Source organism: Acanthaster planci, linkage group LG04, assembly GCF_054643075.1.
Source record: "Acanthaster planci isolate LZ-2023a linkage group LG04, COTS_SCS, whole genome shotgun sequence".
In the NCBI taxonomy this organism is placed as follows: domain Eukaryota; kingdom Metazoa; phylum Echinodermata; class Asteroidea; order Valvatida; family Acanthasteridae; genus Acanthaster; species Acanthaster planci.
Genome location: NC_141780.1, coordinates 17,319,525 through 17,333,148, shown reverse-complemented (window position 1 = coordinate 17,333,148; position 13,624 = coordinate 17,319,525). Strand labels below are relative to the sequence as shown.

Here is a 13,624-nt window from a genome sequence, read left to right as displayed (position 1 = left end):
AACCATTTTTAAAGGAAGAAAAAGGAAGTGGGTCTATTTTCTGCTAATGTTGTCACTGAATGTACAGCTGGAAGTTGATAAAAAATTAACTTAGTATAAAACATAGCCACTGATACATCAGCTTTGAAATTTTAATTTTTAAAACAAAAAGCCAGTTTATTGCCTTTCCATACATGTTAATTAATTTTCAAGGTGATCATTAAAACAGTGGTATTTATTAGTTCTACTTAAGTGAAGATAAGAAATGTTTTTCGAGGCAGGAAACTATGTTACAAAAGCATATTCCTGAGAATAACGAGCAAGTCATGATGTCGCACCACAATTCGGCCTGGCTACCAAGACAGATCCCCTCCATTAGCAAACAAATACATCAGAAGAAGGGCAAACATTAATGAGAAAAAAGTGCTTCAGAAACTCTAGCAGAGTAAATGTAATCAACAGACACTGATCTGCAAACAATTGCAGCTTTCCCATGCCATGAACTCCAGTCTGACCCCCAGGTCATGGAGGGGGGGGGAAGAAGGCTGCGTAAGGTAATGATTATAAACCGAGGACAAAAGATGATATAGATCTTAAGCTGGTCCGAGATGCAGAGGCCTGCTGTTGGGTTTCAACATTCCACCTGTTGCCAGAAGTCAGGGCTTATCCTGACGAATTGGCGGGCAGTACAGGAGATTTAGTTTTTGTTTTTTTTCTTTTGGTGGGGGAAGCTGCAATCATAGCTGGTTTCCTTGTGTTTTTGTAGAAAAAGTGGTGGTAGGAAATTGGGAAATGGAGTGTGGTGGACTTGAAAGGGAAAAAAACTCTGTTGGATAACTTCAGAGGGCAGCTGCAGCTTAGAACAGCGAGAGCTTTTCCAGTTCAAAATTACAGGCGGTTAAAAACAGGTTCTGGAAAATATTAAATCACCCAGCAATGTCAAATAATCTCTGTGATCAGGCACTGACATTCAATGCTGTCAAGTGATGAGATTGACGTGTTTGATTGAGTAAATTAGTTCCAAGTCATTTGGACATTGTTATGGCATATCCTGTGACTGTTTGCTGTTTGTGGCAGCAAATCAAAGATGATTGACACCATCTTCATTGGACATTTCACAATGGGGGAATTTTAAAGCAGCCAGTCTCACCATACTGGGCCTTGTTGTAGGTGCCTGTGACAGTCCTACATGCCCGGTTGTCACCTCCACAGACTCCACAGTTGTCTCTTGTTGTCTGGGAACCCAAGATGTGGTCACAGCCGGCTTTCTGCATCAAACAAGGACAGAAAACAGAATCAGATGCTGGTCCTTTAACAGTCAGTCGTTCGGTGAACACCTTTTGCAAAGCCATTTTTGTTTCAGTTGGTAATTTTGAGGGTACTGGGATGCAAGTCCTGCCTATGATGTTGCAGCAAGTGTGTCTTCAGGGAGGACACTTTGTAATTATAAATTGCCTCTCTCCACCCAGGGGTTAATGGGTACCTCTAATCGAACAAAGGGTGTGCCAGTCAAGGATTTGTTAGCTGAATTGAAAGTTTGAAGCTACATTCTACTTACGATGGTCTGTGGTTCAAGGAACACTTACTGGGCCAGACAACAACCGTATCATCATTCCTTTTTCAATAGAGCAATCAAATGTCTGGATGGACCCTTAATTCTATTAAACTTGTATGATTCACTGTCATCATTTCATGACCAATATATAAAATAATGAGACAGACAGCAATCATCCAACTTTGGAAAGTCTCATATCTCCTGATGATCAGCCCAGTGGCCAGCTTCGGGCAGTGTGGGGCCACAGTACCAGCAGTAGGGGGGGCACATCACAAGAACAACAGATTGTTTGATGCTTATGAGTTTTGATAATGGAAGGTGCGGCAGCTGCTCGCTGGAGTGGCCCCGGCTGTCTGCCCCCCCCCACTCTTCAATAGCGGACAGGCCTACCAATGATGATGCTGCCAGAGATACCCACCCAGCATTGACCTTGCACACATATGTCATCGGTGTCAGGGCCGCAGGGGGTCCCATCAACCACTTTCTTGCCCAGCTTGTAGAAGGCAATGCTCCCCTCCACACGGCAGAAGAGACTGCATCGATCCTTTATCTGGACTGCAGGGAAGGACAGTTAAAAGAGTGTGTTGCTGATGAAAAAATGGATATACTTAAAACGAGGCGAAAGGCTGGAGTTAAGAAACTGTAGTCCCACCTACATCATTTCCGTTTATCCTGACCTTGGGGTTACTTAACAATATCAACAAACACTAAAAAAAAATCAATCAACCTTTAAAATGCACAGGCCCAGGTACTATGACTGTTGTGGGGATAAAGACTGCACTTTGCTTTTAACTCTGCATTTATCTTGCACAGAGTGTGGTTCTTAATTAATTAGGAGTGCCATCTCAGATTGATTTTTAATTGGCAAATCACTGTCTGGCGACTGCTGCTACACTTTTGTTGACCTTCCTTTCTGTAGCAAAGGCGTGATGTCTTTCTGGACTGATCTGACATTCAAACCTATCTAGAGTTCAACACTGTCATCCCTCAAATCTTCCATGGACACACTGACATTTGATTATTTTTTGATTTGTCCTAATGGATCATAAAAGTTGGGCTCTTGAAACAAGTCTTTGATTCTAAACCTGAAACAGATAAAAGAAATCATTCTCACCACAGTGCAGATAAAACACAAGACTGCTGAATCATTACTGAAATGACACTGCATGAAATCAGGCCAAAAAGTCTGCCATGTGCGGTTTCATAAATGTGGGTCAGAAAGTCTGCAATGTGTGCCGAGTGGCAACTGATGATGACAATCCCACCCCTGGGTCTGGATATCTAATCATTCTGTGAGACACTGAGTAAGATCTATACCCATCCCCCCAACCCATGTGAACAGTTGTTGGGTCTCGGTCTGCAGGACCTACGGGGAAGATGACAAAACATTCCTGTCACATTTGGCTGCCAAGTGCCGACCGACAAATCATCATTCCCTGACATGTTGGCTCCAGTGCTGCTGCGCCCCTAAAAGGTTTGCCTGGGCAAGGAAGTGGACACCACCACCAACTGAGCTCGCTCTTAGATGCTGATCCCACAATGCGGGTGTAGTGGATCAGACTCTGTGACATACATATTACATCAACGTCGCCTTCTCCTACAATTTGATAAATGCAGTCCTCTCGTGCCCCGCACCATTACAGCTCCCTTGTTTTTCCTGGTCATTTTTAAATTCCTGTCGTTATCCGTCTTTGATGTCTTCATTTTACTTAATTTACTTGCAGCTAGTCTACAATCTGCGATTAATTAATCAATCCCAAAAAATTAATATATTGTTAAGGTTTTGGAGAGAGATAGGGTAAGCCTTTAGGTTAACAGGGTGATAAATTGGAATGTGGAATATAGCAGTTTGATTTTGTAGAATAGCAGTGAAATGGGGAAGTGGAGAAGTGTGGTTCTGGAGCACTGAAGCACTAACAAATAACCATGCAGGTAGGGGAGACGGTAGGGGTGGGGGTAGAGGAGGGGAAGGGGAGGGGAAGGGGAGGAGTGGGGAGGGGAGGAAGCCAACAAAGCCCAAGTTTATGTTGTCCCTCTTAAGGTTTCAGATGAACGTAGAAATCTACACAATGGACTGGGTACAAAATAGCATTCCAACTCCCAACTATGCACAAGAGAGATGTCATTCCAAGACAGATTTCATACAGATAACTGTCACTGAATGGGCACACTGCGAGGCCCGAATACGTGAAAACCTTTTGATGGAACCCAAAAACTTGAAAACTTAACAATAGGCTTATCTTTCACGTATTAGAAAATGTGAAAAGCCCACTTTTCAAGGACGTCAAAGTATCACATAATTTTTGAGCCGGCCTTGTTGCTATGGTTTTTTCTTTCATGTAGAAAATATGTGAAAACCTTGCTGTGCACGTGGCCCATTGTTAGCGGATTAGCCGGGGTTCTGTTAAAAGTCCTTTTTTTGGTCATCTGCTTAGCCGTGTTGTCGAACCATGTTGAACCGTGTACACTGATGTATTGCGATCGCCAAACCACAAGGTAAGTCTTAAAAGGGCTTTAGCTGTAAACTAATCAGTGGATATCTTTTAACATAAAACATATGTTTAGCAATCTTGCTGCAGGGTACCATGTTTAACATAACAATGCCAGGGCTAGCCCCTTGCAAAAATGATCACAATACTCTGCACTCATATTAATTCCTAATTGAATGTCTAGAGAATTATTAAAGGGGACTTTGAAAAGATTTTTCTTTCTTTCTTTTTTTTCTTTGTTCCTTTTCTTTTTCGTCTGCTTTTTTTTTCTCGGATCGCAGTTGCAAATAGTTAACTTTTGTTTTAGCCAGGATGAAGGGACGAAAATGCTAGTTATAAACAGGACTTTGTAAAAAATAGAAAAAAGAAAAAAGAAAAACATCAGAATTCATGAAATTGGGATTTATAGAATGTGCTCTTTATAACTGCACTTTGTTCAATATTCTTCAGGAATGAGAGTGTTCCAAACTACACGTGTGCAATAGAGTGGAATGTGACATCAGGGCCACATGTGTTCGGTGCTACTGTGTGACATGTCTGCACACTTTAGGCCATAGGGACCACTGAAAAGCCTTATGCAACATACGCAAACTCTGTTTATTAATTTGCATTTAGTCGCTATAATTCAGTTATTTTTAATTATGAATTTTTTCGATGCTTTGTCAGAAAATGTGGTTGTCGTAGTTCTGGCTGAAAAACGGATTTAACGCTTAATGAAATTTTTAAGCACGACATTTTGATCCGATCAAAAACTGACTGGTTAAACCACATTCAGGACAAATACTGGGAAAGTGGCATTAGCGTTGGCAATGATCCAGGATGTTCCAGAGTGAAAGCTGAAGTTTGGAAAATACTTTTGCAGTACATTCTTCAGATAAAGGTAAACTATTAAACCCATTTCAAATTACTTTGTGTATCAGTTGAGCTGAAAGTGGATTCTAAATATTTGCCATGCAGAAAAAGGACAACGACAGTCATGTCAGTGTCACGGGTTGCCATCAAGCAATTTCAATTAAGCATCTCGTTTGTCAAAGAAAGAAATGAAAGAGAAGCTCAACATGTCACATATTTTTTATACAAGACATCCACTGATTGGTCTACAGCTAAAACCCTTATAAGACTTACCTGGTGGTTTGGTGATTGCAAAACGTTGGTGTACATGGTTCAACAACATGGCTAAGCAGACGACAAACAAGGGACTGTTCTTATGACCCCGGCTAATCCAATAACAATGGGCCGCACGTGCAGCAAGGTTTGCAGGTATTTTCTACGTGAAAGATAAACCCTAGCAATGAGGTTGACACAAAAATACATGGTACTTTGACGTACATGGAAAGTGGACTTTTCATGTTTTCTAATACATGACAAGTCAAGCCCATTGTTAAGTTTTCACATTTTTTGTTCCATCAAAAGGTTTTCACGCATTCAGGCTTCACAGTGACAGTATCAGCATGGCACTGGCAATAGTCCAAGGTATCAGGGAGTCAACACCACTCACCACCTGTGTACTTGGCAACCCATCGCACATCCCGTGGCACACCCTGAATGTTGAAGTTGTTGCCATTGAAGGCGGCACACTGCTGCTCCCTGAAAGATGTGGAGTTCTCTGGACAAGGCTATTAGTGAAGAACAGAGACAAGGTCAGGATCTAGACAAAACCGGCAACAACTCACTGGACATTCCCAACGGCCCCCATCAATCCCGGAAAACACTGTGTTGGGTTTTGTACCAAGTGACCATTACAGACAAGTGGGTCTTCATTTGACGGCGTCCTGCCACTGGTGGAGGCCACTGTAACTGACCAGATTTGTCTATCCAATGTACAATAACGAAACAGGAATAAATGTATTGTGATGGAGCTGTCTCTGATGAACTTCTCAGGACAAGTTTTATATGAATTGCAGTTTTATATGAATTGCAGTTTTATATGAATTTACAGCACATTAAAATGACACGACACCAGAAAATATCCCCGATACAATTCCACAGTTCCATTCAATTGCTTGCCACCAAGATAGTTGGGAATTCACCACCAAGATATTTGGGAATTTACATTTCACGTGAGTGGGCTGCCACTAAGTTGCTGTAAACATGAGGTGCTTCTCAAGACTTTTGCACTGAAGATTCAAATCAACTTTAACATGCTAACCAAAATAATCTTCCTGACAAAAAGATTCAAAGCTGTCTATTACGTGACATAGCATCTCAGTCATCATGCGATTCTTCATGTAGGTCATGCATTGACAACTTCGCTTTGTGTCAAAATACGCAGCAGCCGGACATTCACAAAGGCACAACTGCTCCCATCTCTCAAACAACCGATCCTCTTACCATCTGTTTCAGATACATATTTGCCTTATCAATTTTCAGCCCTCACATAAGAGCTCCAAAAATAGGCCAAAGGGTGCCACACAATGTTTCTATCAAGCTATCGGGTTGTTTGTGGACAGTCAGACCGATGGGATGAGGTGTGCCGCCCGGCGAGGGAATAGCGGTTTTTAATGAGGGGTTTCCAGGCCAAATGTTTAGTGGTAAGGGCAGAGGGGCTGGACTGGTTATGTCTCTTCTGCAGAAATTAGTGAACAAGTCGCCAACTTGAGAAACTGTTAATGGCTGTGCTCCTGTCATACAGTTTTGACATGCTGGCATCTTGAAGTTACATCAGTTATTGTTCTTTGTGATGTGAATCAAAGTTTCTCAACTGTTCCTTTTTTTCACCAAATAGAGCTAACATTTTTAAGAGCTGCAGTGCTACATCTAATGTTATTCATTATATCTTTCTGCAAATGAGTCTTCTAATTCTTAATTGTGCATGGTTGTTTGGTCAGGTGCTTTTCTTCTTGGCTTTTTTTTCAAATGACATTTGCAGGAAGAGTTTCAGCTTAAATATAAAATAGGCTCTGGAGGTGCCAAGCGTGCAATGCCGACAAAATGTAAGTGTAACAGATTGAGAAAGCCCTTGCTATCAATAAAATTCATCATGATGGTATATTCAGAACAGTCAGTCAGTCAGTCAGACAGGCTAATTTATCACAGGGGGTTCTTGGGCAATACTGCCACTCCTTACCCTGGCATTACACGAGCGGAACCGCACCCTCCGGCCAATGCAGTACTTGCCGCCATTCTCCGGCACCGGCTGGGTGCACTGCCGGACCGCCTGCTTGACCCCTCCCCCACAGGTCCGGGAACAGTCCCCATAGGGCTCCCACTTGCCCCATCCCCCATCCACAGGGACCAGGGTGTTTTGACGGGCGATGCATTCACCTCGATCGCACCACTGCCCAAGGAACAAGAAGAGAGATGTGGAAAGGTTACTGAGCTCTGGGTAAGAAGCAAAGCGGAATCTGAAAGCTGACAGCAGCTACACTGTACCCTCTCAAAAAATAGTGAAGAGGCCTAAACATCATGTTTTATATGTTTCACATCATGTAAACTGCTGATAAAAGGCTAGCTCCTAATTAATGTCAGAATTAATAGCAGCATGCTTGTACTTTTCAAATCTCAAACAGTGAAACTGTTACAACAGCCAGAAAAGAAAATTCACTTCTAAATTAATTCAAAATGTGCTGACAACTAGTTCAGCTTTTCCAGTGAATCTTGAAACAGAATTTAGACTATAATATTGAATATACTGCACAGTCTGAGTGGACCAGTCACGGGAGGTGATTGGACCTAGAAATGTACAACAGGAAATGTGCAGTGTTCCCATTTTTACCCACAGATTAAAAGATGAGCCAAGATATGGCTACATCCACTTCAGTTTGGCTTCCTCATATCATAATTCACCCAAGAGACATTTGATGTTTGTCTTTCTCCATAAGGAGAAGTCAGGATGAGGTGGTTACTTTAATCCTGGTCCACCACACCACATACTCCAGGGGAGCCAGGACCACTAATCCATCCTGTGGTGTAGAATTTCCCGGCAAATGGGTTCAAACATTCATGGATGTCTTTGAGGTCCAGCTGGGGCCAATTTCATAGAGCTGCTTAAGCACAGAATATGCTTAAACACGGAAAAACTTTGCTTAATAAACAAAGATTACCAGCTCAAACACTATGTGATTGTCATGCTAACCAAAAGACGGGTAAATACCATTCCAAAACAATACATATCACAAGAAGTTTTGGCTCGTAACCTGATTTGTCAAGTGAGGTTTTTCACACTTAAACAAATTTTTTGCTTAAGCAGCACTATGAAATTGGCCCCAGGCAATTGCCATGAAATCCGATCGGTGTGTCACACAACATAGTCTCGGAGGAGTCATTTGTATAGGAAGAATGGGGCCAAGTACATTTACACTTAATGAAATCCTGACATTCTTTCCGATTGGGGGGGTGGAGCATGGGGGTGCATGCTAACGAGGCCAAGGCGCTGTGGTATTTTGTCAGGGGACTTTATTTGGTGCTTGCAGTCAATTCAACCCGGGTTCCCATTTGCAAATTCATTTGGGAAATGTTTACTTTGTTTTTCTACATTTGCAATTTAAGTAGCTTTGAGTAGATGCATTTTATAACGATTGATACCCTGAAGAGATCATTTTTAAAATGAGCTGAGACATTGACACAATTTTTTAGGAAATTACAATATCAGGATATTACCAAGACATTTCACAAAATTTCTGGAGACAAATATTTCTTTGTTTAACTTCACTGATTGAAGTCTTGGGAAACAATGTTTGACAGTTTAGAAAAACACGAAACAAGGGCTTACAGCAACCCAACATTCACACAATCTCTCTAGCATCCAAACACTGTAGGACAAAAGCTACAAATCCTGATCAAACTATGACAAAATGGATAATTACATCCAGACAGCCTAATAATGAAGAAACAGAAAGTGGAAATATTGAAAACCAAAGCTTATGAGGTGAACAAAAATATTCTCTCCACCACAAACTGAAGTGTGCATCTTGATTGTTTGAATATCGGTAGTGTCCTCAAGGAAATTACAGCGCAAGCCCTACCTACCACTCAACTAGTTTTTATCCGAGAACACTAAGTAAAGATTTCAATGTTGATGAGATCGAATGTTCCATCACCAGAGAATGACAAAGTTGAAATCAAACAACAGGCTACCTTGTTGTGACCGCAGGGTGTGCCGTCTGCCCAGGGCATCTGCTGGGTTCGACACCCACGCTGGGAGCCTTGTGAAGAACCAGTGCACCACAACCGACTGCACATTTTCTGCACAGAGAACAAAAGGTTGGCAAATTAATTTGGGATTTGGGGGTGAATAAAGATTTCAAATTGTGAACAGGATCAGGACTACCACAAGATCAGGGCAAATTGACAAGGGTAGGAACACAAGCTTGTCACTTCTAAACACTCTAAAAGTCCTGAACTCAATCTGAAGATAGTGGTTGGTCATTTTGTTTAAAACAGTGGTTAAGGAAAACAAGTCAACCTCTTTCAGCCAAGTATTTTTATTTTTTTATTTTTCTTTCATTCAAGTGCTTTTTTCTTCCTTTTAATTTTTCCCCCTTCTTTTCATAGTAGTTTTGTTTCGCCAAAGAGAATTTAACAGATATCTCCAGGGTACTTTTCAAGTCTTCCAAGGACAATGTTTTTTTTTCAAGGCCCCAACCGACAAAATTTCTCAACATGCTACTGGAGTCACCTAAACCACTGCACCTGCTGAAAAAAATGAATGGGAGTTCAGCTTGAAAAATATTCAAGTCAATTAGCAGAAATTTTGAAGCTAACGTGCCTCTACCTAAAACATCTACATGTAAAATTATGAAGTTGCTCGGTAATAAACATAGTAAAAACATGGGGGGGGAGAAAAAATGTAGATTTTTAAGGCAACTTCCTATGGCCTTTCTGAAGTTTGAGTCTGCATTTAAGAACTCTTTACATGCTTATGAATGCCTCCCCCCCCGAACTAAGCGAGTGACCAATTTAAAATTTCCTTTGTCTCATAAAATATCTATGTCAGCAAAGTCACACTTAAAATGTGTCTCAACCTACAGACTTTGTTGAAGCTGTTGTCAAAAGTAAGCCTTATAGTACTGACTCTGTTGGTATTCAATCAGCTTTCAATTTCTACTCATGATTACGGGCCATTAACATTTATCAAATGCCAATTTGGTCAGTCCCATTCTGGGGGGAATAACAAGTGCTTTCCCAGCTGCTTCTGAGGGTGAATTGTGAGAGCACTGCATGTAAATGAAAGGAAAATTGGGGCCGTAAAAAATTGTACATAGACCTGTAAAGGATACAAATTTTTTCTATTTTTCCTACTCTAATAGTAATAACCTGCATTAATAACTGAAATGGCAATTTTAAAAATAATGTCAAAAGAACAAATCCAGTAATTGACAAGTATTTCAGTGCATTCCTGCTGATTTGAAAAAAAATACTTTCCCATTTAATATGACAAAGTTTCACCCTTTCCACATAAACCATTCCACATAAAGAAGTCAAGACCTTGGCCAGAGTTTACTGTGGGAAAAGGTGAAATAGTATTACAAGAACTCTTTGCCCAAGTTGCTATCCTGTGTCAAATGTCTGGTATGCAACAGATATGCCATGTTTTACTGAAAGGTCTCGGACAGTTCTGTTCGTTAAGAATTCACCCAAAACTGACAACCTTACAATATTAACTTCCTTTATTCAACCCTCCCATAGCCAAAACCACACACAAAAGGGAAAAAGACAGAAAAAAATAAAAATACACAAAATAAACATACAAAAATGTGCATACCACATACAGAGCAGAGTTTCACCTGCTATTTTAACTGATATAGTAGCACAACACTTAACAAGTAGATCTGGGCCAAAAGGCAGAAAATTAAATTATGCTGGAATTGCTCCCCAAGGCAATTTCTTCGTTACCACTTCTCTGGCGCACCAGACGGTTTAGAAATTTTCCCAGAACCCAGAAAAAAAAAACCACATTTATGCAAACAGGTGCCACAGATGGGTGTGTATGCTGATTTATTGGGATTTTGGTCGGGACTTGTAATGAACTGTTTCCTCACAAATCACATTGCCACTGGAAGACTGATACATGAATAAACTATTTGTGAGGATATTGTAACATTTTAGGTATGACTTTTTGAAACTAAAAACTGACAGGTCTTCTCAAAAAAACAGGAACGTCATTTCAAATATGCTTCATCTGGAAGTTTTGTTAATGAAGTATACTGAATAAACATACTGAATATACGATTGGGAAAAACCCTGAAGAGAATAATGCAGCTCAAGAAAATATTGGGTTCAGCAGACAAAAGACATAACGGAGAAAGAGTCAAATTTTACATTTATTCTAGTCTAGGTAAATCCTGGTGTTTTCAGTGGAATTTTCGCTTACAAGCTTGTATAAAGTTCCCATGTTGACAATGTTGATAAAATCTGCAGTTAACATGAGGGCTATTGACATCGCTACAAGAGTACTGCTGGGGGGGGGGTTGATCATGGCCCAATCCTGACAGATGACCAGGCCCAAGGAATGATGATCCCAGGGATAGCCAAGGGGGGTCGACTTGTCAGGGGGATTTCCTGCCAGACTCTGGGGTGTCTCCCAGGATGTGTGTGTTGGAAGGGGAGAGGTGGCGATGTCAATGGACAAGAGGACTCGCTGAGGGTGAGATGTACTTTGATTAATAAGCTTCCGGGGAGAGAAAAGTCTTTCCTATGTTTGTGTTGCAGAGAGTCCTGACGTTTTGGCCTCGGCTGAACTAGTCAATAGTGTCCTACTTGCTCTTTATTTTGAGGAAATTTGAAGGGATTTCTCTTCTTATAGGACTTGACCAGCACAGAGTTTGATATCAGGACAAGGCGTACACATAAGAGAAGAGGTGGGTGGGGAAACTGAATACTTACATCTTACATTTTCGGGGGAGGGGAGTCTTTTGCCCCAAGTCCTCATGCTTGGATTCCCACAAAAGAGACATACATGTAATGTGCTCCCCCTTTTAGTGGCCTTATGTTACAACTGGACCATAACATATGCATTTAATTTTCATTTGTGAACCAGTGAAGTACAGTTCCCACCAAAGGAGCCTCCGTTGCTAAGAAAATTGCCCCCTCTCTTGGTCCCCATCAAGTTTTCATGTGGACAAATGAGTAGGCCCACGTTCTCCCCGTAAGATTCACACTTCCTGTGAAGACAGCTGAACAGCAATGAAATATGCATCACTATTATTTCCAAGACAAAAAATACTTCCAAGAACACATCCCATCCAAACAGTACTGAAGACTGTTTTTAGAGAGCCACCCTCACTTAAAGCCACCTCCAACCACATTAGATTTCCCACGACCATGTTGTACTTACCATTATCGGACAGACTGAGGAGCCCTCGCCGAATACCAGCTCACACTGCTTGCTGACATTATACACCTCGCCAGGCTGGTAACTGGGTAAGTTTTGGGCATCTGTGGGGGGGTCAAGTAAGCACTGACCGTATCCCATACTGAGGAGCAAGAGTTAAGTTGGGTATAGAGAAAGAGTTAGGCAATTAGGGAGAAATAAATCAGATTACAAGTCACACCAAAGTTTGATCAGTCAGGGAATTTTTAAGGCACCCTGAACTTGGCATGCATACCCTTAGAGGGTAATGACTGAGTAGGAGTAGAAATGGATACTACTGTGCTCAAAGAATTTCCAATGTGGCTTCCATGACCAATAGTTTAAATACAGAAGTTCGACTGCACTTGATTCTTAAGTATCCTTTTTATGTTTACTTTTAGCACTTGTTATTTGAGTTAACTTTCTCAGCATGTACATACATGTATAGGCCTATACAAATGGTCAACACATGAGAATATTCAAGGTCTATTCTCAAAACTTGTTTGGTTAGTTAATTTCCACATTACCAGTAATTAATCCAAACAATCACAAGTATGAGACAGTAAAAAAAGGGGGGGTTGGTACGTAAGTTATGAGGGGGAAAGGAAGGGTCAAGTTCATATTGACCGAGATTGCAGTATTCGGGAAAGATTCACATTTTGAAAGACTTCAACGCATGTGCGGAGTTCAAAAGTTGACTGTTCTTTGTGCTATCTAAAAAGGGTGAAAACAGCTTGTTTCAGGTAGATTACTGCTATGACTGTTATGAAATGACAGGTTATGGAAATGGTCAGCTGTAAGGTAACTACAAACTTCGGTGCTTCAGCTTATTAAAAGCAAATATGTACTTTTCGATGGTCAGTAAATGACCCCTGGTTCTTGTGGCCAATGCCATTTAAGTGGTCATCATCCCTCTAAAAACCCACCACACTCCCCCCCTCAGCTGTTGGACATGTTAACAGTCAGAGCTCCTCGTTACCATTTACGATCTGGTCACCCGTGAGTTACCGGGTCAATCTCGTTCCAATCTCCATTTTAATCTTGTATCCCCTTCGGCTAGTTCTGTCTGTGTTGTTAACTCAATGGAAATTTTATTACACTTTCATACAATTTCTTTCCAAGTCTAACTTGGTTTTTGATTGCTGACTGGTCAGTTTGTGGTGACCCATTTGATCCAGTTTCACTGCATGGAAGGTTTTGTGTTCTCTCATTTATTACTCTCTTAATTCAATAGTGTGATTAAATTTCCATAAAAGAATGGTGAAGTGGCTTGGAGAAGGGAGTGTGGGAGATTTATTCTCTGTTTTGCTG

The 13,624-nt window shown here is 41.1% G+C and overlaps 1 protein-coding gene across 1 annotated transcript in view; it reads right to left on the bottom strand.

Moving 5' to 3' along the window:
* The window catches only part of LOC110989211 (A disintegrin and metalloproteinase with thrombospondin motifs 9-like), a 144,284-nt gene that overhangs the window by 44,592 nt on the left and 86,068 nt on the right, over positions 1-13,624 (bottom strand). Inside the window, exons 12-17 of the mRNA XM_087135790.1 lie at positions 12,299-12,437; positions 9,100-9,207; positions 7,091-7,300; positions 5,522-5,639; positions 1,953-2,089; positions 1,130-1,247 (exon numbers count right to left, since the gene is read on the bottom strand). Of these exons, the coding sequence (XP_086991916.1) occupies positions 1,130-1,247; positions 1,953-2,089; positions 5,522-5,639; positions 7,091-7,300; positions 9,100-9,207; positions 12,299-12,437 (830 nt within the window). The remainder of the gene's footprint in view (positions 1-1,129; positions 1,248-1,952; positions 2,090-5,521; positions 5,640-7,090; positions 7,301-9,099; positions 9,208-12,298; positions 12,438-13,624) is intronic.